Source organism: Phalangium opilio, unplaced genomic scaffold (assembly GCF_054372755.1).
Source record: "Phalangium opilio isolate 3A_F unplaced genomic scaffold, DU_Popi_V2 ptg000038l_1, whole genome shotgun sequence".
NCBI lineage: Eukaryota > Metazoa > Arthropoda > Arachnida > Opiliones > Phalangiidae > Phalangium > Phalangium opilio.
This window is the reverse complement of record NW_028324161.1, coordinates 5042117-5067770: the sequence shown is the minus strand read 5'-3', so window position 1 is coordinate 5067770 and position 25654 is coordinate 5042117. Positions and strand designations below refer to the sequence as shown.

Sequence of the window (25654 nt, the reverse complement as noted above, 5' to 3'; positions counted from 1 at the left end):
GAATAAGAGAGAAGGGACACACTTTATATCTACATAATGCTTTACACTCGTAACAACAGTCTTACTAACCTCAAATCAACTACCCTTCTCTGATTGGCTATCTAACTTCTGTCTTAGCTGTGACGTCACATAAGAAGGTTGACGTATAAAAAGTAGTTTTGTTTACAACTTTACATTGAAGGAGATAAAAATGGCCGAATATCATGTCGATAAACGAAATCAAGCTGTGCAATTAATTTAGATGCACGGGAATTTAGAACATACCAAAATCAGATAATTTGAAGGTAATAAATAGATGAAAACTAATTATTCTGAATTAATATTAAAAAATAAAAATTATTTTCAATAAAATACATCCTTGAGGTTATAATTACGCAAGAACGAAACATCGACAGCCCTAAGCCTTTGGAGAATGAAAATCTAGCAGACAAATAGGCCGCCTGATACCGCAAAGAACTTAAAGAACTATATTTGCACTAAATTGGTTAAAAGCTGTGTACTTGCGCAAAGTTTTCGAGGTTTTCTTGAGGTTGGTCGGACTCTCGTTACCATAGTAGGCTCTAATGTCTCCCTTCTCTCTTATTCCCTTCTGGTTAAAGACATTAAATATTTTCAAAAAATGCCTAGCAAAGGCTGTTCTTCCGCAAGTTGTCATTTGATTTATCAAATTTATAGTTTAATCTAATTTTTACATAAATAAAAAATGTTAAACTTTTTCGAAGCCATAGTATAAGTTAATAAAAATATATTGTTAAAAAGAAGAGAGAACTTTATGGCAATTAAAAACAATTAAATTTAAATAAAAATTTAAATCAAGGTTGTGCTGAAGCAAAATATTGGGGAGTCATAGACGACAGGCATTTTGTTCAAGAGAGGGCGTGATATGATTTTTTAAAAACCGAGGTTACCTCGTAAGTGTCACGCGCGTTAGATTTTAGTATGACTGATGAAGGCTCGCGAGCCGAAAGCTCTCATCTTAATGTATTTTAATAGGCTACTTACTCCTAAATAAAGTACTTGTTTTTAATTGCCATAAAGTTCTCTCTTCTTTTTAACAATATATTTTTATAAATAAAAAACTAAAAACCTACCTAATATAGTGACCAAAACCTACGGACCAGGTACCGGGATGAGAAGAGAAAAAGCATGGAGTAGCACGCGCTTACTGAGTCTGTTTGGGGTAACTTTTTTTCCAAGTTTTGACTATAGGGGCGCTAGAGATGCCGATGCCCTATTCAAGTATGCCTCCCTATTTCCTTTCATATCCAGGGGTTATTAATCCTAAGTTTGATAAAGTTCCTCAAGTTTGGGTGCAAAACGCCTAGCCTAGTTATGAAGGTCATATTCTACACCTGTATCATTTTAGCGCTTCATGAATAATTCCTAACTAAGCATTAAGTGTTGTATTGAAACATATAGGGATCTTTAGAGTCTAAATGGACAGAAAACTCTCCCCAATTTCCACTCCCTTAAATCTACTTGGACAACACCGTGTAGTTCATCTAGTGTCAAATAACATAAGCTTCTTGTTTGTCAAGGTTGATGCTCTGGAAGGAGAGAATGTTGATCTTCGAACCGAACTTCACAAAATTAAGCGCAATTCAGCCAAAAGGTAATTTTATTACTTTGTTTATGGGGAGATTTAGTTTTCAAAATATTTTAAATATTTCCTGATATTAATTTATTTAATAGAAGTTTAACTGTGTCTGAAGATACCAACAAAATTAAAAAATCTAAGAGTCAAGAAGTGTCCAATAATAACAATGAAATTGAAGCTTCTTATGATGTAAGTTTGGCTTATTTCGAAATTTATCAAGCATTTCTGCTTTTTGTTTTTTTTTGCTGTGGTTGTTTTAGTATAGAAAAACTTAGGTCTATTTTCGTTTCAAAGTTTATTTATTGACTCCTTGAAAAGCTTTTTAACTGTTTATTTGATCTATCTGGGAGGGCTAAAAGGGGGACATGTTGTAAGCACTTTTCAAACTAGCAACAGAAATTGTTACATCCACCATGGATTTATAATAGAAGCTTACGCTTCCTGGATATTCCACTCGCCTTAAAACGCGCACAACATTTATTCCTAATCTGAACTGGCGCGAGCTAGTACCAGCCTGGCAGGCGCGTTTGTGACGTAGAATTTGAGGCAAATTCAGAGGGGGGTGGAAGTTTTTCACGCGCTTGAGTTTTTTTTTTTAATAGAGCGCGCGAAACAATTTTTAGAAAAGCGCGCGTGCACGCGCGCCGAGAGAAAAAAGTTTGCCTCATCAGCCCCCCAGTCCCCACGCGCGCGAATTTTTATGACATAAATGTGTTTAAAATCAAAATGCCTTACTGAAGGCTACAGTGGAATATCCAGGAAGCGTAAGCTTCTATTATAAATCCATGCATCCACAACGGGAGAAATGAGGGAAGAACTAGGGTAGAAGTTATCACGTGGCAAACGTGCACTTTGAGAGAATATTTATAATCAATACGTATGAGGCTCAAACTTAACGCATAGCGCGGCTCCAGTGGATCCTCTACAAGTTGACTTTCCTTACGAACTCCAGTTTTGCCTTGGCAAAGCTAGAGGCGTTTGTGGGCGGGATTTATACGTGCATGTATAAATCCCGCCCACTAGCCTATGCCAAGTCATACCCAGAGTTTAGGAGGAAAGTCCCCTTGTAGGGGAGCCGCGCTATGCTTTAAAGGGCCATATTTTACTTCGAAAGTTTGAAATTAGTTTAATTAAAATTGTGAAATACTGCAGATTTTGTTGATGTAAAAAAATCTTTAAAACCCTAATGACTAGGCGGCCAGGATACCGTATTTACCCATGTTAACTGTACAACAATTATGCGAGTGGGTAAAGCAATTAATCTCGGCTGTGGTTTAGTTTAAACAAATACCACTGAGTGTTCCCATAGTCGAGGGTTAGAGTTTAAGCGAACCAAGACTAGTTTTAGCTCTGCCCTCGTGGACGAATTTTGATTGGTTCCTGCCTTGGGCAAGGTAAAATTGGTGTATAGAAGGTTAGCCAGAATTTAAGGGGCGCCACAAGAGTCGACATCTGCTGTAAACAAACCAACACACGTGCATAGTAGTTTCTGTGTTACTACTGAGCTATTAACAAACAGTATAGACTGGTCCCTGACGTGATTCACCTGATATTGCTATCAGGAACACTCATTTCATCACGTACCACATATCCATAGGCATATAGGGTAATAGTAGCCCTCTGCCTTCGACTGTATTAAGCTCTATGGGGAAATAACATGGGATGCCATCTATATCTATATAAATCAAAGTCCTGACTGACTGACTGACTGATAATCAACGCCCAGCCCAAACCGCTTGCCCTAGAAGGCTGAAAATTTGCAGGAACGTTACTCATAAGTAGTAGGCGCGCACTAAGAAAGACTTTTCCAATCCGCCGCCATCTTAAAAAATGGCGACCAGAAATGTCAAAAATCTTCTCTATGCTACAAAGTCCGCGCGTTTCAACCGATTTCACAAATATTTAGTACACTGGTTTCCTTTAACCTATAGACGGGTTTAATGGTCTTTCGGGTTCGATTTGTTGCCATCTATTTAAATGGCGGCCAGAAACTTTAAAACTCCTCTATATGGAATAATGTCCACATGAAAAATAATAAAAAATGTCCCGACGGGCTAACGGGCAACGCCGAGTGCCTTCGCTCCTAGGGTGCTACAAAAATATTAGTATCCGCATGAGTTAATAATATGTTAGCTCCCTATAAGTTACTCAGGCAATTCATTTTTATACTCCAGCGTTTTCTCCCGCGCCGCCGGCTTCCCAATTATATGCGACGCTCTGCGGCCGCCACGTGAACGAAAATCTTATTTACTCTTCTTTCCGGTTTTTCCCCGGAAGCGCGTGTAGTGGAAGCTAGCCAATGATATCGGAGCTATTTAAGCAGCCGAATATTTCGCTCAGTAGCCTCGGTTTAGAAAACAGTTAAGAGATCAGTGAATTGGATTTAGCTGTTGTATAATTTTCTCGTTTCAAGTCACAATAACAACTCTTTTCTTTAGCATTCTTTATCAATATCGGCAATTGCATTGAGTTCGTGCATTTTTTGTCTCAGTACTGACACAAACGCCATGATTTAATGTTAAATTGTTAAAACATAAACATTCACGACTAAAACACTCCCTTGGTGAAAAAGCAGCCGACGACTCGACGTCCAGGACCCGTACGAGCGGGATTTTTTTCGACAAGAGAGAGCGCAACATTCGGATTTTTTCCCGCGCGGGCGAAATGAGAAGAAATCGCTGGATACATTACGCCTATGGAGCCTGAGTAACTTATAGGGAGCTAACATATTATTAACTCATGGTATCAGTAAAATCTACCCATTCTTTGGATCATTTTGATGGAAGTTCTTATTTCACGCGAGCGACGCCGCGGGTATATTTTAGTAATGGAGTCCTCCCACAATATGTCTCCTTTTCTACACCTCCTAGGGAACAATTATGAAACTAATTCTTTTTATTCAATATTGTTAGAGGGATGAACTTGACAGTATTTTAGAAACCATTGAGAAAGTTCGTCTAGAAAATGGAGACCTGAGAATCCAACTCATAAATTTCGAAAGAGAAAATAAAAGCCTTTTTATGGGCATGAAAGAAATTTTAGAGGCATTGAAAGAAGAAGATGGTAATTAACTTTGATTTTTCTGTTGTTTTAAAGTCTTTGAACTCGTGACTTTCAACCCAATTAGGCAAAGCTGATGTCGTATTAAAATGTCCAACCCTCGAGCAGCTGGTTTCCGCGATTGAAGTTAGGGAAATCGCGGGTTGTTACGATCCAATTTGGATCTTAAAATGTCAAGTTGACCAGCTTCAAGGTCAGAATGAGGCCTTGCGTGGTGAATTGAAAATTATCCGGCAGCAAGCCATTAGTTCGATGAATAAGCTAAATAAGGCGGAAGACAAGGTAAGTGCTAAAAAAAGCTACTCGATGGTCAAGTTAGGCAGAGGGCGGAATTTTAACTATTTAAAGGGAATGATAAGCTTAGTTCCAAAAATATCTGATTTATATAACAAAAGATAGAATTGATTTCTTTGAATTCAAAATTATCAAGCTTTTAATTCTCCGATTTCTGGTTATTTGGCAATATGCATTTGAAAATGCTTCATACGAAATTATTTGAAATCCACCTTTTATGAAAGGCTAAAACGATTCCCGTAGGATGACGTCACAGATATATTTTTCACGTGAGATGGTGCCACTCTCTCTGCTATCAGACCCAGAGTTTAGACTGGCGAGAATCTCGAGACGCCTATAGGATTGCCGCGCTTTTTTTCCCTGACGTCATAGTGATGTCATCAAACGGGCGAACAAGCTCGACAAGACAAAATCATTGATATATCGAAACTGAGTTTTCGTGATTTTCCAATGGATTTTAAAAATAGAAAATTTGGTTCAATTATATTAAAAACTTGATATTTTGAAAGTAGAAACTTGAAAGTGTAACATAATACCACTTTCGTGGTCAAATGTGATATGAAATTGTGAATTCGCATTCCCTTTAAAGGTGGTTTAATTCTATTAAAGCTATTTTAATTTTACAGTTACGAACAATGGGTAATAGCCCGTTTAGTCCAACCAACAGTAGATTATCTGAGGCATCTGAAATTCACGCAGACGTGAAATCTGATAAAATTAGTGTTTCCAAAGCTAGTGATAAATTGCCATCTTTTCCAATTAGATCTGAATCGGTAAGAAGTCTGTTTTTCCTTTTAGAATATACAAGTGTTTTAAATAGGGTGGTAGGACCAAAGTACAGTGAGTTCTCTGGGCCATTTTGAGTCAAAAATGTTCTATGACATTTGGCTGTCCAGGCCACAGTTTACAAGCAATGATGACCTCTTCCTTAAATAAGTTTCTTAATTAATTAACACATTGTGAACAGTGTATTTATTGCAGGAAATAAGCAACAGATCTGATGTAGACATGAGTGAAGGTGAAGTAATGACAAGCCCAACCCACCAGTCGCACAACACTGCTAGTCTGCCATTACTTTATAGAAACATCCTGTCTGAATGGGAGAAATTTCACAGTGAAAAGCGAACTTGGACTGAAGAGTGTGAGAGAGAAATGCAAGTCCGCGATACTTTGAAAACAAGATTGGAGGCTTTTGAGGTATGTAAATAGCGTTGCTAAAATGTTTTAAACATTTCAAGTTCAGTTTGCCCTAGTGGGAGAGGTGATAAGTTTTACTCATTGGGTTGCCCACATACGGTTAATCATATCATATTTCAATACAGTTTAATTAATTAAGTAGATTTTCATTATAATTTTTGATCAAGCAAATAGTTTTTCATTATAGTTCGATTAATTGAAAATTGTTTCGGCATAGTTCGATTAATTGAATATTGTTTCGGCATAGTTTGATTAATTGAAAATTGTTTCAGTATAGTTCGATTAATTGAAAATTGTTTCGGCATAGTTCGATTAATTGAAAATTGTTTCGGCATAGTTCGATTAATTGAAAATTGTTTCGGTATAGTTCGATTAATTGAATATTGTTTCGGCATAGTTCGATTAATTGAAAATTGTTTCGGCATAGTTCGATTAATTGAAAATTGTTTTGGCATAGTTCGATTAATTGAAAATTGTTCGGTATAGTTCGATTAATTGAATATTGTTTCGGCATAGTTCGATTAATTGAAAATTGTTTCGGCATAGTTCGATTAATTGAAAATTGTTTTGGCATAGTTCGATTAATTGAAAATTGTTTCGGTATAGTTCGATTAATTGAATATTGTTTCGGCATAGTTCGATTAATTGAAAATTGTTTTGGCATAGTTCGATTAATTGAAAATTGTTTCGGTATAGTTCGATTAATTGAATATTGTTTCGGCATAGTTCGATTAATTGAAAATTGTTTCGGCATAGTTCGATTAATTGAAAATTGTTTTGGCATAGTTCGATTAATTGAAAATTGTTCGGTATAGTTCGATTAATTGAAAATTGTTCGGTATAGTTCGATTAATTGAATATTGTTTCGGCATAGTTCGATTAATTGAAAATTGTTTCGGCATAGTTCGATTAATTGAAAATTGTTTTGGCATAGTTCGATTAATTGAAAATTGTTTCGGTATAGTTCGATTAATTGAATATTGTTTCGGCATAGTTCGATTAATTGAAAATTGTTTTGGCATAGTTCGATTAATTGAAAATTGTTTCGGTATAGTTCGATTAATTGAATATTGTTTCGGCATAGTTCGATTAATTGAAAATTGTTTCGGCATAGTTCGATTAATTGAAAATTGTTTTGGCATAGTTCGATTAATTGAAAATTGTTCGGTATAGTTCGATTAATTGAAAATTATTTCGGTATAGTTCGATTAATTGAAAATTATTTCGGTATAGTTCGATTAATTGAAAATTGTTTCGGCATAGTTCGATTAATTGAAAATTGTTTTGGCATAGTTCGATTAATTGAAAATTGTTCGGTATAGTTCGATTAATTGAAAATTATTTCGGTATAGTTCGATTAATTGAAAATTATTTCGGTATAGTTCGATTAATTGAAAATTATTTCGGTATAGTTCGATTAATTGAAAATTATTTCGGTATAGTTCGATTAATTGAAAATTGTTCGGTATAGTTCGATTAATTGAAAATTGTTTCGGCATAGTTCTATTAATTGAAAATTGTTTCGGCATAGTGCGATTAATTGAAAATTGTTTCGGCATAGTTCGATTAATTGAAAATTGTTTCGGCATAGTTCGATTAATTGAAAATTGTTTCGGTATAATTCGATTAATTGAAAATTGTTTTAGTGTGAATTAGGTTCTTTATGAAGGCAATTAAAGGCCCCCTAATATTCTTATCGAAATTACAATTGACAGAATCTTATATTAACACTTGAAAAAGATGAAGATGAAATGAAAAAAGCCTTGGCTGAAGCTGCGTTGAAAGATTCGCAGCTTGTTTGTAGAGTAAATTTTTTATCGAGGAGACTTGAAGTTTCCGCTGCATCAGAAAGTGATCTAAGAAAGGAAAATGAAGCTGCCAAAAAAGAGTTGTTGAGCCTCGAACTGAATAGTCTGGAGAAAATGAAATACTTACTACGATACAAGGTATGTTTAATTTCAAATATCATGATGTTACTATAAGCACTCCATAAGAATGAGTCGAAAGGGTAGTTGCAATGAGCACACATCCTTCATATATGGGTAGAGGCAGAGAGAATTTATAATAGGGAGTTTAAGCTCTTGCCCTTGGCCGTGCTAAATACAATGTAGCTCAAACAAGAAGGCTGCGTCGCTTAAACTGCCCTGGTAAAAAAAAAGGTTTGCCTCAAACCATGGGTTAACTAACGCTAGGGATAGTTCGTTCCCCCGAAAAGATAAAGCATGCAAGTTCCAAACGCCCCCTAGCAGCAGTTACTATCCCTAACAGGAAGCTATACGAAAATTGGACCAAATATCACGTGTTCTATGACGTCAAAATTGAAATCCTGCCTAAATTGGGCAAAAACTATTTTTGTTGCCTAGAGATGGCGCTATATCTACATCCGTTTTGGTCCAATAAATTCGGGGAATGAAGAGGGGAATCAAGGAATAATTCGGAACATGTAGTTGGCTATAATAATACATGGGAAACCCCGTTAGTGAACGATCCCTAGAGTTAGTTAATCCATGCTCAAACACTATTGGTTGTACAATTAACTAATAAGGGTTCGCAAATGCGAGTGCGACTGGCGCCATCTGGAGATATTTTTAGTCAGACGTTTCCCTTCTGCTAAAACGGTAGCGTCCATCTCACCTAGAGACCCTCCCGCAACATTCTAGACCCACCCCGGAGGGAGGGGCCACAAAATTTCATACCGGAAATAGACCTGGCGAGTTTTGTTGATCACGTGATTTTTGAGCTACATTATATTCCTCAGTTTCCACTCTCTATTATAAATTCTCTCTAGTAGAGGGACGTTAATTGGCGCTGCATCTCGTAGATGGCCCAGATGGGCATCACTCGGCGGTGTATAAATCGTAGAGTGGCGTCACTCGGCGGTGTATACTCGGTCATTAATTTGCTGTAAACAGAAAGCGCCTACTCGAGCACGAAAGAGAATCACAGTAGACAATAGCTCAATTATTTTGTGGTGGACAATGCCAATAAAGCTATCTCAGAAGCTTTATTGTGACGTCACCCATGCTATTTCCCCTTAGAGCCAAAGTAGTACCAAACATGGCCGCCCACTGCCAAAGCTAAGCCCATGACGGTTTTGCCTAGGCACTGACGTCACAACTGAGATAGCTCTATTGTATAAGCCCTAACGATAAACCCATACATAAGCGTTATAGGGTTAGGGTGATATGTATAATGTGCGTTAGCGCGCTAATTGGCTGTGGTTATTTTAGGAGAGGGCTCATAGCAAAGTATTAAATTTGCAAAAGGCCTTGGATGATTCTATACCAGCGACAGAGCTGGAAATTGCAAATCGTAGCTTCCTAGATCTTAATACAAATTATCAAAAGCTCCTTCAAAAGCAAAATGAAGATAACTCAAAGTTTCAAGAATACCAAGAAAAAGAGGTAGGCCCAAGATCATTATTGTATTGTCCTGACTTTTATGAATTAAAAATCATATTGATACATATATTGAAAACCTTTTTCAGGAGCTAACCAAGAAATTAAAATTAGAATGTGATAAACTTAAAATAGATAATCGCCTCTTAAATGAGAAAGTCAAAATTCTTGGTAAGCGCTTTCAAATTTTTACGAACTTCCTTACGTAACTGGTAACCTTTCAGAAAATGACGCAAGTATGGATGAAGCTAGTTTACAAAATGAACTACGAGTTACTTTGTTAAAGGAAGCCAATGAACGACAAAAAGCAGATCATCTTCTATTGCAACACGAGCAACTCAAACAAGTTTTTGATACCATGGATACTAGAAATTCCGAACTGGAAAAGAAGTTTGCCGAGCTGACCAGAGAGGCAGTGGACATCAAAAACAGGGAAAGAATTCTGAAAGAAAAGTTGAATGGTATGTTATTATGTTACTGATGTTTAGCCAAATTTCCAGAAACCAAAATTGTACTGTATACATTTGACGTGAAATTTATAATTGTGGAAAGAAATGAGTGAAGAAACTGGATCTCAAACATATCTTTCGAAAATTAGTTCAATAGGCTCATAACCAACACACGTCTGCTGAAATTAACATTAGATTAGAAACATTAAGCTGAACTTAAAGCCAATGTACGCTCCTTTGGCGCTTCCGAACATGCTTGGTAATCTTCTGCACATTAAACTTAAAGCAAAGCGCGGGTCCAGTGGATCCCCTACAAGTTGACTTTCCTCCTCAACTCCAGGTTTAGCTTGGTGAAGGCAAGTGGGCGGGATTTATAAGTGCACTATTAAATCCCGCCCACAAATTCCTCCTGCTTTCGCCAAGCCAAAACTGGAGTTGGTAAGGAAAGTCAACTTGTTGGGGATCCACTGGACCCGCGCTTTGCTTTAATTTGTCAAAGGCAGGAATCAATCAGAACTTATCCACGAGGGCAGAGCTAAAACTAGCCTTTACCAGATTTAGCTAGTTAGTCAACTCCACCTCTCGACTATGGAGCATCTAGTGGCATTTGTTTAAACCCAGAAGTGATATCTAGTTTATTAGGGAGAAGGTATAAATTCGCCACATTTCCAGCTTTATCTTCAGTCCAGACGTAGGTCCGGAGTTAATCCCCGCCTTTAAATTACAACCAGCATCTCATTGGTTCTTGAAAACTCACGTCAGCGCGACGCTAATGACGTAAATTACTGACGACTTAGGAGAGGCAGCGAAATAGCCCGACCTCCTTTCACGTCCCCCTTGTATTTTGAAAGTGGGACGGGGACTATGGCGCGCGAATACTTTGGCATCTTATACCTTCTCCCTAGAAAACTAGATATCACTTCTTGTTTAAACTAAGCACTGCTTTGCTTATTGCTTTAAAGGAGCCCATCCTACATTTTTGTTTTAAGAACTAGACATCAATACCGTCTAGGTCACTTTATTTTTACTAACGAAACGAACTTTTAATGAAAGCACAATATTTGAAGCGTTGAAAGCTTGGCTTGAGACTTGATGACTACAGTAGCTATTGTAATTGAAATTCTTGGTACTTGTATTCATATATAAAAATTATACGCTTATTTCCCTTATTTTAAGTGGTGACTACAAACAGGCATTATTCTATTTTACATTAGATTGTGTCAGTAATGAAGTGTACAACGCCTTGAACGCAAAAGTGAGCGAGTTAGAATGCAAAGCATTGAGGTTAAGAGAAGATGCTGATCGCTATAAGGCGGCTTTGGAATCTGCCAAGTATCAAATACAAACAGTTGAAAGATTCAGGGAAGTCACCGAAAAAGAACTGGAAATGACAAGGAATTTACTCCTGGATATGCAAGCTTCTAGTGACGAGAAGCTATCATCTGGTAAGTCTTCAGTAAGGGGTGTTTCAATCTTCATTTGTCGGCTCTATACGCGAAATGGCGCATAGTCTTTAAAACCCGCATAATACTGCTATAGTCTCGACGTACTCGGCATAGTGTAAACGTGCTAGGCATTATAAATCTAAAAGCACTCGACGCTATCTTAAAGTTCTCGACGCGTTCCAAAAGCTGCTCGACATAATCGGTGCAATCTGAACATACACTTCGTATTCAAAACGGACTCTGCGCGTTTTAAACAGAATTAGGTATTCTAAACGAACCTTGTGTGTAGTCTTGATCCAAACCGCGTAATCTGTGCGTTCCGCTTAGTGTAATTGGCGCATTCATTGTGTAAGCAGAATAATCTTCGCGTAATCGTAGATTACATATTCGGACGTGCATTCAAATTCAAAGTTATCACCCCCTAGGTCTAAATATGGCCAAAAGTGCACACACAAATTTTATTAATATTGTCTACAGGTAATTTGCACAGACAAATCATAGGTTTTCAACTCAGTGAAACCAAGCTGCAACAAGAACTAAACGCTGTCAAACAAAAATTGGATCAAAGTGAAAAACGGAACCAAAACCTCCAGAAAAAGTATAAGCCCACTACAAAATTTAATTCCCCAATAGCTTAATTGTATTAATTAATGCAACATTATTAAAAATTAGGTGTGTAGACAAAGAAGACGAAGTGTACAATATTCATAGCCAAGCTAGAAGCAAAATACAGCTCCTGACTAGAATACTTTACGAACTGCGACGGCAATTTTCATCGTCAATTCCTATTGTTAAACAAGAGGAGTTGATGAAGGAAGTTAAAAATCTCAATAATGAGAGGAATAATTTGCGAAAAGATTTGGAAAAAGTTAAAGAGGAAAATTCCAAGATTGACGAGGATAAAATGAAGCTAAGCGTTAAACTTCAATCTGCTAAGGAGTTGATACAGACACTGAAATCCGGCTCTTCAGTTGAGAAGATTATGGATTGGCATAAAAGGTATGGTTTTATCGAGGGGTCCGACATTCCCAAAAAAGCGCACGGGATTTCGCAATTTTGCCAATGATTTCGTGATTTCGAGAAAGATTTCGTGATTTCCTTTTTTATTTAGCCAAAGATTTTTTCTTTGATTTCGGGATTTTGCCAAAAATTTACTTCGTTGATTTCGTGATTTCGCCAATGATTTCGTGATTTCTTCGTCGATTTCGTGCTTTCGCCAATGATTTCGAAATTTCATCTTTGATTTCGTGATTTTGTCTGAAAGATTTTGCGAGAAGCGTACTGGATTTCGTGTAAATGTCGGACCCCTCGGGTTTTCTTCTCCTTTTTTTTTTTTCAATTATAAATCCAGGCTCCGTACGAACCCTGCAAATTAATACGATTAATTTTCAGGATTGAAGTGGTTCAGATGAGAGAAATTCACTCGAAACGACTCGCTGAAAGATATTCCAGTCAAAGTGATACTTTGAAAGAGCTTGTAAATCGATTGGAAGCAAAAATCCTTCGATTGGAAGAACAAAACCTCAGACTTGAGTCTCAACTTAGAGAGCAAGAATTGGAAATTGATGCTAGGAACTTGGACTTTTTAGGAGGGCTCTCTTCAAATAGGCTTCAAAGTGTTTCTACTCGAAGTGAAGCTAGAGAACCTCAAGAAGAATTAGTTCAAATTGAAGAAAGCCTCAATGGAGATTCAATTCACGAGCAAGAAGCTTTGAATGATCTGCCATTAGAAGAAGACTCCGTTTTAAGTGAAGCGTTAGAATCATCAGTCTCTGCGAGTGAAGTTCGAGCACTTAGAGAGGTATGCTTATTAAAGCAACTAAGCCTTGGCTATGGTTTAGTTCATACAAATGCCACTAGATGTCCCCATTGTCGAGGAATGGAATTGACTGTCTCGTTAAGCTTATGATTGGTTCCTGCCTTTGGCAAGATAAAATCGCTATGTAGAAGATATTAGTCAGTATGTTAGGGGTACCACGTTAACGGACATTTTTAAGCTTATTTCTCTTTTTGATATACTATTATTTCTAATAGTTTGTCTGTTTGTTTGCGCAGTCTGTAGCTAATCTAGAAAGACGTCTTAAAGAAGCTGAAGATGCATTGAAATCCAGAGAAGAAGCCTTAAATGACTTAATAGCCCGAATGCCAACTAGTCTGAACACAGCGCCTTCGTTGCAAACATCCCAGAGCCCCGAAGTTCAACTGGTGGACTATTTCGAAGCGAAACAGAATCTGAGTGTCGCCCAAACTACCATAGATTGTTTGCAGGCTCGCTTGAACCAAAAAGAGGAAAGTATTACGCGTTATCAAGAACTTCTCAATAAACTGAAAGATGATACGGTATCGCAAAAGCTGCATTATGAACGAGAATTCTTGGAACTGCAGAGTAAACTTCAAAGTGCGCAGAGAGATTACGTTCTTTCCAAAACCAAAAGTGCCTCGGATGCTGATGATAAAAAGTTGCTGATGCAGGAACTGAACTCGAGTCTAGTGAGGAATTTTCATGGGGTTTTTTTTTTCGGACCCTCCGAGATGATCGCGAAGCGAGAATATTTTTTTGACTAATTTAGTTCGCCGTGTTTTCTCACTTGGGGGCGCTTTTAGTATCGTAAAATAAAATTAAGTTCAACCTCGTGACCCCGTCGACTGCTACAATATTAGGGCAAGGCATAGACGTAGAGCGGTGAAGCTGAGGTCGCGGATAATAAGAAAACGTTTTAGAAAATTTCCAAAGACCTTTATTAAACAATCATGCCAAAGAAGTAAAGGATAAAAAAGCTAAGGTTAAAATAATGAAAGGTTACGAAGGAGTAAAAAAATCCTCTTATGGTATAATAAAACTCTGAATTAGCAACTTCAAGAAGTTTTGTTTTACTAAAAAACAACAATGTTAAAATCTCATAATTAATTTTGTTGTCCACACAATCTAACCAAAGGATTCAATAAAAAGTAAATAGCCCCTAAAACCATTACGTTAGTTTAAGGGTGAAACCTTTCTCTTTCATAAAATGTTTATAATTGGCCCCTAAAATATCAAAGATAATTTATGGAAGACCCCTTTCGCAACTGTAATAAAAGCGCCATCTAGTACACATATTGGGTGAAAATATTTCCTCTAGAAACTGGATATTTTCCCACATAAAAATTGACACGCACGGGCCTAGATCATCTCGGAGGCTCCGGTTTTTTACACTATTTGACAATAGCATAAATTTACAAGATGTGTTCCATGTTCTTCCTTCCTTAGCTTTCGAAAGTAACAGAGCTTGAAGAATCAATGGATATCAGTCAGACAAAACTATCGGGTCTCATGAAACAATTAAACGTAGCTCAACAAGAAACAGTTGAGTGGAAAATCAAAGCTAACAATTTGACGGAAAAACTTGAAGAAGAACAGGAGAGGTATACATGTCTTGATTTTAATATTCTTTCAGAACTCTAAATGTTCTCTTTATGCGTTTTTTGTTTAGAACTAAGCAAGAGCTGTATTTAAGGCTGCAAGGTGTGGAAGAAATAAAGAGGCACCAACAGATGATACAAGTTCTGAATCGAAATTTCGAGGAACAAATTGGCAATCAGCCTGCTCAAGTTATTCAACTGAAACTCATACTGAAAGACCTTAAAAATCAAATTTATGGCAAGGAAAAACAATTGAATGTAAGCTAGTGCTTTGAATATTTGATTTTATAATGTACAGTACTCATACATACGCTTCGTTTAAACGACGTGGGTTTGCACTCTTAATGAAAGGTGACATAGGTATGTGAACCTTTATGAGGTCGGTCTCTATGAGTTTCCAGACTTGAAATGGTGGCCGCTGTACACCGACTACTTAAAGTGGGATTACACGGGTTACTCCCAGAATAAAAGCGATTTAACGCCAAGATTAAGGCGTGATTATGTCCAGATTACGCCGAGAAACACATCGTTTTTTTTTATCAAGCATGTTTATCAAAATATGACAGCGCCATCTGTGAGCCTCTAGCGGAACTAATTACAACTTTTACTTGCTTATTTGCAATCAGAAACATCGTTATGATTTTTATTTCATCTATTTATTAGATTAAAAAGGACTAGAGTTTTTATTGTTTAACTCGCGTATTTTATTTAACACATTTGAAAAACTATCTAGACAGCTTGTTACGCAGATTATAGCAGCAGACGGTAATAAAAAGGTTCATCGAGAAATTAATAGGTATTTGATAAAGATTTATGCTCGACAAAAAGTGTATCGCGAAACGTCGATCTCGAGATCCCACGTTGTGACTCTAGGTTTAAAACATATATTCTATCTCATTGGCGAGATTACGCCGAAAATATTTCGAGATTACGTTGGGAATAAGGCGAGATTGTGGCGCGATTATTTCGAGATTACGCCAAGATTGTGGCGCGATTATTTCTAGATTACGCCGAGAATAGGGTGAGGTTACCGTAACGTAATTCAATATTCAAGCAACGTGTACAGTAATTGTACAGAACGGATTAACTAACGCTAGGGATTGTTCGTTCCCCCTAAAAGATTAAGTATGCATGTTCCAGACACCTCCTAGCAGCTGCTACTATCCCTAACCGGAAGTTATAGGAAATTTGGACCTAATATCACGTGTCCTATGACGTCAAAATTAAAATCCCGCCTAAAATTGGGCGCCGCCATCTTTAAAATCCGCAAAAACGATTTATTTTGCCTGGAGATGGCGCTATATCTACATCCGTTTTGGTCCAATAAATTGGGGGAATGAAGAGGGGAATCAAGGAATAATTCGGAACATGTAGTTGGCAATAGCAATAGAGCCATCTCAAATAGCTGCATGAGACGTCACTTGTTATTCTGGTCTAGAAATCTTGTTTTTTTAACAATTTTTACCGCCATCTCACGCTGAAAAACGCAAATAAAAAAGAAATAAGGAATTATTTTTCCGCCATATTTGGTACCGCTCGATTCCTACCGAGTTACGTGTTACGAACGATTTCCATCTTAAAATGGGGCGAGTATGTTGTGTAAAATCTTGTCGAAGAAGCAATAAGAAAAATCCTGAGCTTAGATTCTTCTGTATACCGGTAATAATTAATAATCAATGCGAAAAAACAAAGTATTTGTCCGAAGAAAGGCGGAAAGGATGGATAAAAGCACTAAGCCTTGGCTCTCAAACTCCAGAAGAACTCACTAGCCATTTTAATACAGGTAAAAGGATTTAATTGAAAACAATCTTGTTATTAGCTTGTAAAATTTGACTTCTGTTTATCATGTTTGTTTTTAAAGATTCACCATCTAAATTATTTGATAATACGCATCCTGACAGGTTACCGAGTCAAGCCTTAGAAATGCCTCAAAATATTGTAACATCTACACCTCTTACTCACGCAATTAAATATGGTGCTACAGGGCTACAAAAGCGACTCTTTTGTACAGCAGAGGAAAGTGAACTTTCTATTGAAAACACTCAAGTTCACTCAAGCTTCAATGAGAGTGTTGATAAAAGTTTACCACCACTTTTGAATACCGATGACAGTGGAGTTTTAAGTGATGATGAAACTTATTTAATCCTCAAAACTAACCAAGAAGCTGATAAATCTGTTCAATCTCTTCACAAAATTGTAATTGAAGATATGACCCACAACCGAGAAACACAAACGGAATTTTTTAACCACAACCAAGATACTCAAACTGAAGATTTTAAAATTAATGAAGAAACTCAAACTTCAAATGAATTTGCCACTTCCGTGGAAACTCAAACTACAAATGAATTTGCCACTTCCGTGGAAACTCAAACTACAACTGAATTGACCTCTACCAAAGAAATTCAAACTGACAGAGTGGAATTTTCTTCTGTTGAAACTCAAACGTTGTTCCGTACCTCCTATACATTTGAGCTAGAATCTATGGAACTGAAGATTCAACAACTTACTTCTAAGTTAGAAAAACTAAGGATAAACCTTCAAGACGCAGAAAATCAAGCAGAGACAATTAAAGAGGAATTGAAAACTGAGAAGATTAAAGTAGCTAATTTTGAAACAAATTTTAAAAAGTTATATCATGATGAAGAGTCATACCTAGGAGACAATGAAAAAGTTAAATTTTTTACTGGGTTAGAAAATTTTGATTACCTAAAGGCAATATTTCAGGAAGTGGAATCTTATTTGGTTAAACGGTCAAAATTGACCCAATTTCAACAGTATATTTTAACATTGATGAAAAGTAAGCATCTGGCTTACATTTTCAACGTCTCTGAAACAACTATTGGTAGAATTTTTTACAATTGTTTAAATGCTCTTTATAAACGTCTATCAAGATGCATATATTGGCCCGAGAGAGAAAATTTGCATGCTACAATGCCTCGGTGCTTTCGGGAGAAGTTTGGTAATAAGGTAGCCGTTATAATTGACTGTTTTGAGGTTTTCACAGAGAAACCATCTAGTGTTATTAGTCAGGCAGAAACATGGTTCAACTATAAACATAATAATACAGTCAAGTATTTAATTGGAATTACTCCTCAGGGTACTATTAGTTTTATATAGAAAGGATGGGGAGGACGCGTAAGTGACCAAATGCTAACGATAGAGTCTGGGATTCTCAAAAAGCTTGTGCCTGGGGATGTTGTCCTCGCTGACAGGGGCTTTGATATTTCCGAAGAGGTTAGTTTCTATTGCGCTACAATTAAAATTCCCGCCTTCACTAAGAAAGTACCTCAGTTAGACCCATTTGATGTTGAAGAAACGAGGAAACTAGCGAATATGAGGATTCATGTAGAAAGAGTAATTGGCTGTCTTCGTCAAAAGTATGAAATATTGCACACCAAAATACCAATAGAGTTATTAGATTGTGTAGCAGATGAAGAGGTTTCTACAATAGATAAAATAACTATAGTGGCAAGCGCTTTAATAAATCTTTGCCCATCTGTAGTTCCAATGGATTAGGATTTTAAATTATAATATTCTTTTTACTTCAAGTTGAAGTTATAAATTACTAGAATCAGAATGAAACGGAAATATTTTTGTATTTATTAACAAGTTGATTTAAATAGTAAAAATTTTAAAAACATTTTCTTGCCGCCCTTTTCTTAGATCTTTCTTGCTTGTTAATTTTTGCACAGTCAGGGCAAAACCATTTTCCAGATTTTATTAAGTCTATTTTTAAACACTCTGCATGAAACCACTGGATTGAACAATCATCCCTGTCGCAACCAATCATTAAACCACTTTCCGGTTCTCTACAATAACACCAACATTTTGGTGAAGTCTTGATTTTTTTTTGTTTGGTGACAACACAGCCATAGGAGTTCTACTTGGGGGTTTTTTACTGTGGTCTAATTTACAGCTAGAAGTACGACCATGATTATTTGTAGTACCAGCATTACTAGTTGTGGTACCAGCAAGACTAGATGTAGTAAAATAAGGACTAGTTGTAGTAATGGCAGGGCTTGTAGTACTTTGTCGACGGCTTGTAGAACTTTGAGGACGGCTTGTAGAACTTTGAGGACGGCTTGTACAACTTTGAGGACGGCTTGTACAACTTTGAGGACGGCTTGTACAACTTTGAGGACGGCTTGTACAACTTTGAGGACGGCTTGTACAACTTTGAGGACGGCTTGTACAACTTTGAGTATTGCTTGTACAACTTTGAGTATTGCTTGTACAACTTTGAGTATTGCTTGTACAACTTTGGGGACGGCTTGTACAACTTTGAGTATTGCTTGTAGAACTTTGAGTATTGCTTGTGGTAGTTTGAGGATGACTAGTTGTATCTACGGTGGGACTGGAAGTAATTGGATGGCCAGTCGTCGTAACAGCATGACTAGTAGGATGGGTTTTCATAGGAACAGCATGACTTAAAGTAATTGTATTGGCAGTCGTAACGGCCTGACTGATAGTAATTTTATGGCCAGTCATAGTAACGGCATGACCAGAAGTTTCAGCTTGACTGGAAATACTGTTGACATTAACTACATTCGAGTTGTTAGACGATGAGTAGTATTTCCCACATAGCTCAGGAAGAATGGCCAATTTGAAAAACTTGAGTGCTTGGCTCGATTTTTCTTTCCAAAAGCTTTCATCAGGCAGAATTCTTTCGATATAAAAATCGACCGGTGTCCAAATGCAAAAATCACAGTACTTTCGGTCAGTCAAAAAAATCTGCGCCTGCACCTGGTAATAGTAGGAATGTTGCCTTTTCAATTGGACCCCCGTTTCTGTTCTTTCCAAACATGTTCCTCCATTCACTGTGTGTGAAGTCATTTCCCTTAGGTTGTAGGGGCATTTAACTTCGATAAGCCCTTTCCCGCAGCATTCGCAATCAACTAACCCATCAGGCGACGCACCAAGATGGGGATATGAAACATGTAAAAAAAGGCCAGCCTTCTCAAATGTGAACTTTTTGTGCTTTTTTGAAGAAAGGTTGCAGTAAATTTTAATCATTGTCGATTCGTACTTGATTCCCCATTTTGTAGCTAACGTCTCGAACTTATGACTAGCAGGGTAACATATTTGGGATATCAATGACGGTGATGGTTGTGTTGGGTTTGAATGGCACGCCTTTCTGAAGTTGGAAGCGGTTATTCTTCCAGCACGATATTTCTGCCAAACTTCATTTTTTGCTTGGGTTTTCGTATCAGCTTCAAGTTTTTTTGCCTCTTTCTCAGTAAATGAAATGTCTACTTCTTTGTCACAATAGTCCAAGAGTTCATTGAAAGCTAGATTTTGGTTATTATACAAGTCCGTTAACATGGGAGGGTAATTAATTTTCTTTGGAATAAACTGGTTTTGAAAAAGTGGAAAAACACGGAAAAGCCCAGCGTTAGGATTCAAGTTGAAAAGAGTCTGGGTCAACTTATTAAAATCATCCTTGGACGCGTCTGGCACATCTTTTTGTTTGTTAATATCAGTTTTGGGTAGTGGTGGTGGATTTCCATCTTCAATAAGTGCGTCAAATTGATCTTTCCTTACTTTTGCTGATTTTAATTTTAATTTATGCACTGGCGCATAACTAACTTTTTTTATTACGGGTACAGCCCAGTATGCTTTTACGCCCGTAACAGTAACGCTTTCACGATACCGCACACCACATTCAACATAAAAAAGCAACGCTCCAATATGAGTGCAACACTCGTTGAGCCCAGCCATGCAATCACAATGGCAAGCCAATATTGTGCCAGATGGTGAGGCTACAATCCAAACGTGAAGTGCCTTTTCGTTCAAACGCTGTGAGTGCATTACCTTTTTTGCAAATAAAGAAAAATGTTAAAAATCTACGTTTTATTTAACTAAATTTAACCTCATAAAAATAAAGAGGTGTTTAACTTACAAGGCTTTTGATGACGACGTTACCAGACTTCTCAAATGTCATCGCTCTCACTTCTCTAACAAATCCTGAGATGAATTGATTATAAGCTTCTAAGCTCTTATAATTTTTGAGTTCATCGTTGGTATACGCGGATTTACTCTTAACTAAATACATGTACAAATCCGGAAAAAGAATGGGAGGTATGATTTCCGATCCTTCACCTAAGCCTTGGTTGTCATGAACTAATTTCAATTCTTTATCGATTAAATCATAAGGGTCTTTCCCATCGCAGAAGCTTTCTATCTTCTGAATATAGCGTTTTTTAACGTGAGGTTTTAAAGTTTCAATATAGTCTTTTCCCGAAAAAACCTTTCTAGTGGTTTTTACTTTTTCATTACTTTTCGAAACATCCATCGGATAGGTTTCGTGGTACTGAACTCAAACTTGAAAGTTGAAACTAAAGCAGACAGCATAGCCACGTGAAGACGGTACCAAACATGGCGCAGAATTTCAAAATTAATAAAATGCCAGATGGCGCTTTAACCCTGTTTTTGTTTCGTGACGTGTCACAAATTTAAATATGGCGTTTCTGAGATAGCTCTATAGACTCTCACAACTGGAGGTATGGCGTCTAGCAAAGAATTTTTTATCTAATGCTCGCTTTTTTAGCCCCTATTGTTTAAATTATTATTATCTTACATATCCCGCACGAGTGTCCTTTCTGCTGGGGCAGCTTGTTTGACGGTCATAACGTGTAGGGAAACGAAATAATGCCTCCATGGTAACTGTATATAACCTTTACAAACCTAATATAATTTTCCGTTTATGATATTAATTTTGGTATGATAATTAGATTGACATGGATACCGTAAATTTTTTGTTTTTAACAATTGCTTTAAGAAATTTGAATATCTGAAACTTAATCCATTTTCACACTAATCTTTTACTTGTTCAAGTCAATGTGTATAAATATAATTTTTATCAATTGTAGAATTTACTAATCATTTCGTATAGTACAGGAAAAATAGGGTTTAACCCACAACAAATTGAAACAAAGCTGAAAATTTCATATCTTATAGATTTTTGGGCGCTCTTTAACGTGGTGTGGTCTCCCACACTCTCCCATTGGAGGAATTTCCGCCATATTGGAAAATGGCGGACAAAATCGAGAAAACGTTTAATAACTCCGGTTCTACTTAACCGAATAACACGTAATTAGGCTTCAATTGTAGATCACTTTCAAACACATAATTCACCTCTTACGATATTTTGTCCTACAACTAACCGGAAGTTTACAATCTGACCCTGAAGATTAGCCTCGTAGAAAAAATGGGGATTTTAAGCATTTATGGTTTCTATTTTCAGAATACGTTTCCAAAATTAAACATATAGTTCCTATTACTGACAAATTTTGTTTCTTTTCTGGCAAGAGCTATAATGTATAGTACGGGAGAGGGTAAAACAGCCTTTTTACCATCATAAAACTTAATATTTTAATATATACCATTGTTCGCCGACACTTGTCAATACGGCTAAAGTTGAGTTAAAGCGTTTGAAACAAAGTTGACATAACCAAGTGTGTACTTTAAATGAAGATTATGGAATTGAGCTTTTGAATTAGCTTCTCTCTTCCACCAACAAGTGCGGCAGCAAAGGAACATTCAAATAGAGTTTATCACCAAGTTCAAACGTGGCTTGGAAGCAGCCTAAATGCTAGAGAATGGGGTTGGAGACAGGTAGGATCTGAACTCAAACCAATTGTTACCACTCTACAACCTGCTCCAGCTGAGCTTCTGCATATGATCCCTCGTAAATGCAAGGAAGTCTGTGATTTGAAATGTGAATGCGGTAAAACTGGTCCAGTCTGTTCTTTAATTTGTAGACAATGCAAGGGAGTATCTTGTTCAAATGAACATTGAGATTTTGAGGCTCAACCTCAAGTAGAGGACTATGATTAAACTTAAGCTTAACCAATATTGATAAATATACTAATATACAAGTTGGTAAACCAAAATAAACCTCTCCGATACGAGACGCAATTAATAAAATTAAGAAAATATAATTGATATTAATTACTTTAGTCTTCAGTAGTTTAACGTAATTCTAATGAAGTCGTTTTAAGAAACTTTATTCCTAAAATAATTGTAAACATAGCTATTGTTGACGTTTGAATTGTAGCGTATGCTTCTTTAACAATTTTTGGAAATTTAGGGTATATAAGGCGATTGATTCACAATAAATGATAAGAAATCCGCAATTGCATGAAGCCCTGATCGCCACGCACTTCTTGATCCTAACGTTGGGAGTAGAAGCAAAACGTTTGCTCCGATTTGCCAACTGCGGACGCGGTGACCGACACACAGACAGACGGACACCCCCCCCCACATGTCCAGTATAATACCTCTCCGTGACGTCATCGTCACTTAAAGAGGTAAAAATATAGTGGGAATAATATATTTTAGGTTTAAAACCCTCTTTGCATTTATTTCGCTTGAAACCGTTTCGAAATGCTCAAAAATTAGATTTGCCTTACCTTCCGGGCTGGATTGTGAACTTCCGGTTAGTTGTAGGACAACATATCTTTTGGATGAATTATGTGTATGAAAGCCATCTACAATTGAAGCCTAATAACTTGTTAATCGGGTTAGTAGAACCAGAGTTATTAAACTTTTTCTCGATTTTGGGAATGTATTCTGAATATAGAAACCATAAAATGCTTTAAATTCCCATTTTTATATGAGGCTAATCTTGAGAGTCAGATTGTAAACTTCCGGTTAGTTGTAGGACAAAATATTTTAAGAGGTGAATTATGTGTTTGAAGGTGATCTACAATTGAAGCCTAGTTACGTGTTAATCGGTTAAGTAGAACCGGAGTTATTAAACGTTTTCTCGATTTTGTCCGCCATTTTCCAATATGGCGGAAATTCCTCCAATGGGAGAGTGTGGGAGACCACACCACGTTAAAGAGCGCCCAAAAATCTATAAGATATGAAATTTTCAGCTTTGTTTCAATTTGTTGCGGGTTCCCTCTTTTTTGGGCTAAAATGACTGTACTAGTAAGTTTAAGATTAAGTTAGACCTTTCTTTACTCCAAAAACCTGTAAATTTATTTTGAATTCCTAATCAAATTCTAGTGTGACAGTATATAATGAACACACCTAAATTGTGTTCTAAACACAGTCGTAAATGGATCCACTTCCCCTTTGTTCGGAGATAATTCTAGGCACATACGCATTGATTATATAAGAAATCAATTGAGTAAGGCTAATGATATTACAGGTGTGGAATGGCTGTCGTTACAGGCACGTTAGTACCGGATTAGGAGAAAACTTTTGACCATTGCCGCTTTGCTAGAACTTCTTCTCTGCCCAACATCCGTATTTTAAGGGCCGAGAGTAGCGCATCGAGGATAAGGAAGCATAGTGTAAGAGGCTCAGATCTCTTACATTTTACTCGTACCGAACCCCTATAGGCCTCCAAAAATTCAATTGGGAAAACCCCGCTTCCTCCATAAATAGGACTTAACTAAAGCCGTAACACAATGGTAAGGCAAAAGTCTAACTAGCTCAGAGGAGTTTGTTGGCTTAAGTAAATACAATTTGTGCAAGCAATAGTCTCGGCAAAAGTAGGTGGATCTTAGGGTATGCCCAACGGAAGCCATGGAAGCTAGCACCTACATTTTCAGAAATTGAAAATGACGCATCTAAAATTATTATATATATTTTGAACTTGCACGAAAATATTTTTAAATGGAACATATATAATAAATATACTAGCATTTAAATACTTAAAAAATCTATGAATTTTTATTTTGTTTTTAATTTAATACGAAAACAAACTTTAGAATAAAGAAGTAATTCATGAAATTAATAATTTAATCCACGTTGTTCTTTTCCTTCCAGAATTCAAAACGAGAGATTTATGTTCCTTAAAAGATTAAACGCTGGTGTAAGTTTTGCAACTTTCCAGGCAGTTCAGTTATCGCTCCATAAACCTAGATAAAGTTTAAAGTGGAAGCATCCTTCGCTCTTCTTCCTATTTCTTTTCGAAAAAGATCTGGCTTCTGTCATTTTTTTATAAAGATCCTTAGGAGCAGAAATGGATAGTGTTTATTTTTCTGTTTCAGTCTCTCACACGTGTTATTATCAAATTTACCAATTTTACGAAGCAATGTAAGGTTTTATTTCGTTATCGAAGAGATTTTTTTCCGAAAAGTTTAAAAAATACATACATTATCACAAGGTAATAATACAACTAAAGGGTACTAATTAGCAATGGTAGGCCAGAAGGTATTGGGTGTTTATTGAAATTGTACATCGCACAACGAGTCCAAATTTTTTCTCTCTATAGAAAGCCGACAGAAAACCGTAAGCCATGCTCGTCGTTTCGAACTATGAATCTCTTATGCAATTTAGATCGCCTAGAATATTAGATGCGAAGTCATGGCTGATTTTTTACAAATTTAAGTAAGCTCTAGGTCACAACTTTCAGAGCTAGAGTTTACTACGAACAGAAACTAGTCCCTTATTTGTATTATTACCTTCTAACTTGTTTCATATATTGTATTATTACCTTCTAACTTGTTTCATATATTGTATTATTACCTTCTAACTTGTTTCATATATTGTATTATTACCTTCTAACTTGTTTCATATATTGTATTATTACCTTCTAACTTGTTTCATATATTGTATTATTACCTTCTAACTTGTTTCATATATTGTATTATTACCTTCTATCTTGTTTCATATATTGTATTATTACCTTCTAACTTGTTTCATATATTGTATTATTACCTTCTAACTTGTTTCATATATTGTATTATTACCTTCTAACTTGTTTCATATATTGTATTATTACCTTCTAACTTGTTTCATATATTGTATTATTACCTTCTAACTTGTTTCATATATTGTATTATTACCTTCTAACTTGTT

General features: G+C 36.5%; 2 protein-coding genes and 1 long non-coding RNA gene across 3 annotated transcripts in view; 2 read left to right on the top strand and 1 right to left on the bottom strand.

The window, feature by feature from the left end:
• Positions 1–1520: 1520 nt before the first annotated feature.
• On the top strand, positions 1521–15990 carry LOC149682771 (centrosomal protein of 290 kDa-like). The gene is made up of 18 exons (XM_089834178.1): positions 1521–1612; positions 1693–1786; positions 4510–4660; positions 4725–4939; positions 5578–5724; positions 5933–6148; positions 7864–8094; positions 9379–9552; positions 9636–9717; positions 9771–10007; positions 11210–11440; positions 11918–12038; positions 12113–12439; positions 12833–13241; positions 13496–13930; positions 14688–14842; positions 14911–15097; positions 15937–15990. The coding sequence occupies exons 3-18, from the start codon at positions 4618–4620 to the stop codon at positions 15988–15990; spliced, it is 3264 nt and encodes a 1087-aa protein (XP_089690304.1). The 5' UTR covers positions 1521–1612; positions 1693–1786; positions 4510–4617.
• Positions 4062–25654, top strand: part of LOC149682750 (uncharacterized) — a 289717-nt gene continuing 268124 nt past the window's right edge. Inside the window, exon 1 of the long non-coding RNA XR_016365483.1 lies at positions 4062–4339. This is a non-coding gene — a long non-coding RNA (uncharacterized LOC149682750). The remainder of the gene's footprint in view (positions 4340–25654) is intronic.
• On the bottom strand, positions 18417–21316 carry LOC149682770 (uncharacterized). Its single transcript, XM_089834177.1, has 2 exons — positions 20739–21316; positions 18417–20650 (listed from the first exon to the last, which is right to left on the bottom strand). The coding sequence occupies exons 1-2, from the start codon at positions 21129–21131 to the stop codon at positions 18629–18631; spliced, it is 2415 nt and encodes an 804-aa protein (XP_089690303.1). The 5' UTR covers positions 21132–21316; the 3' UTR covers positions 18417–18628.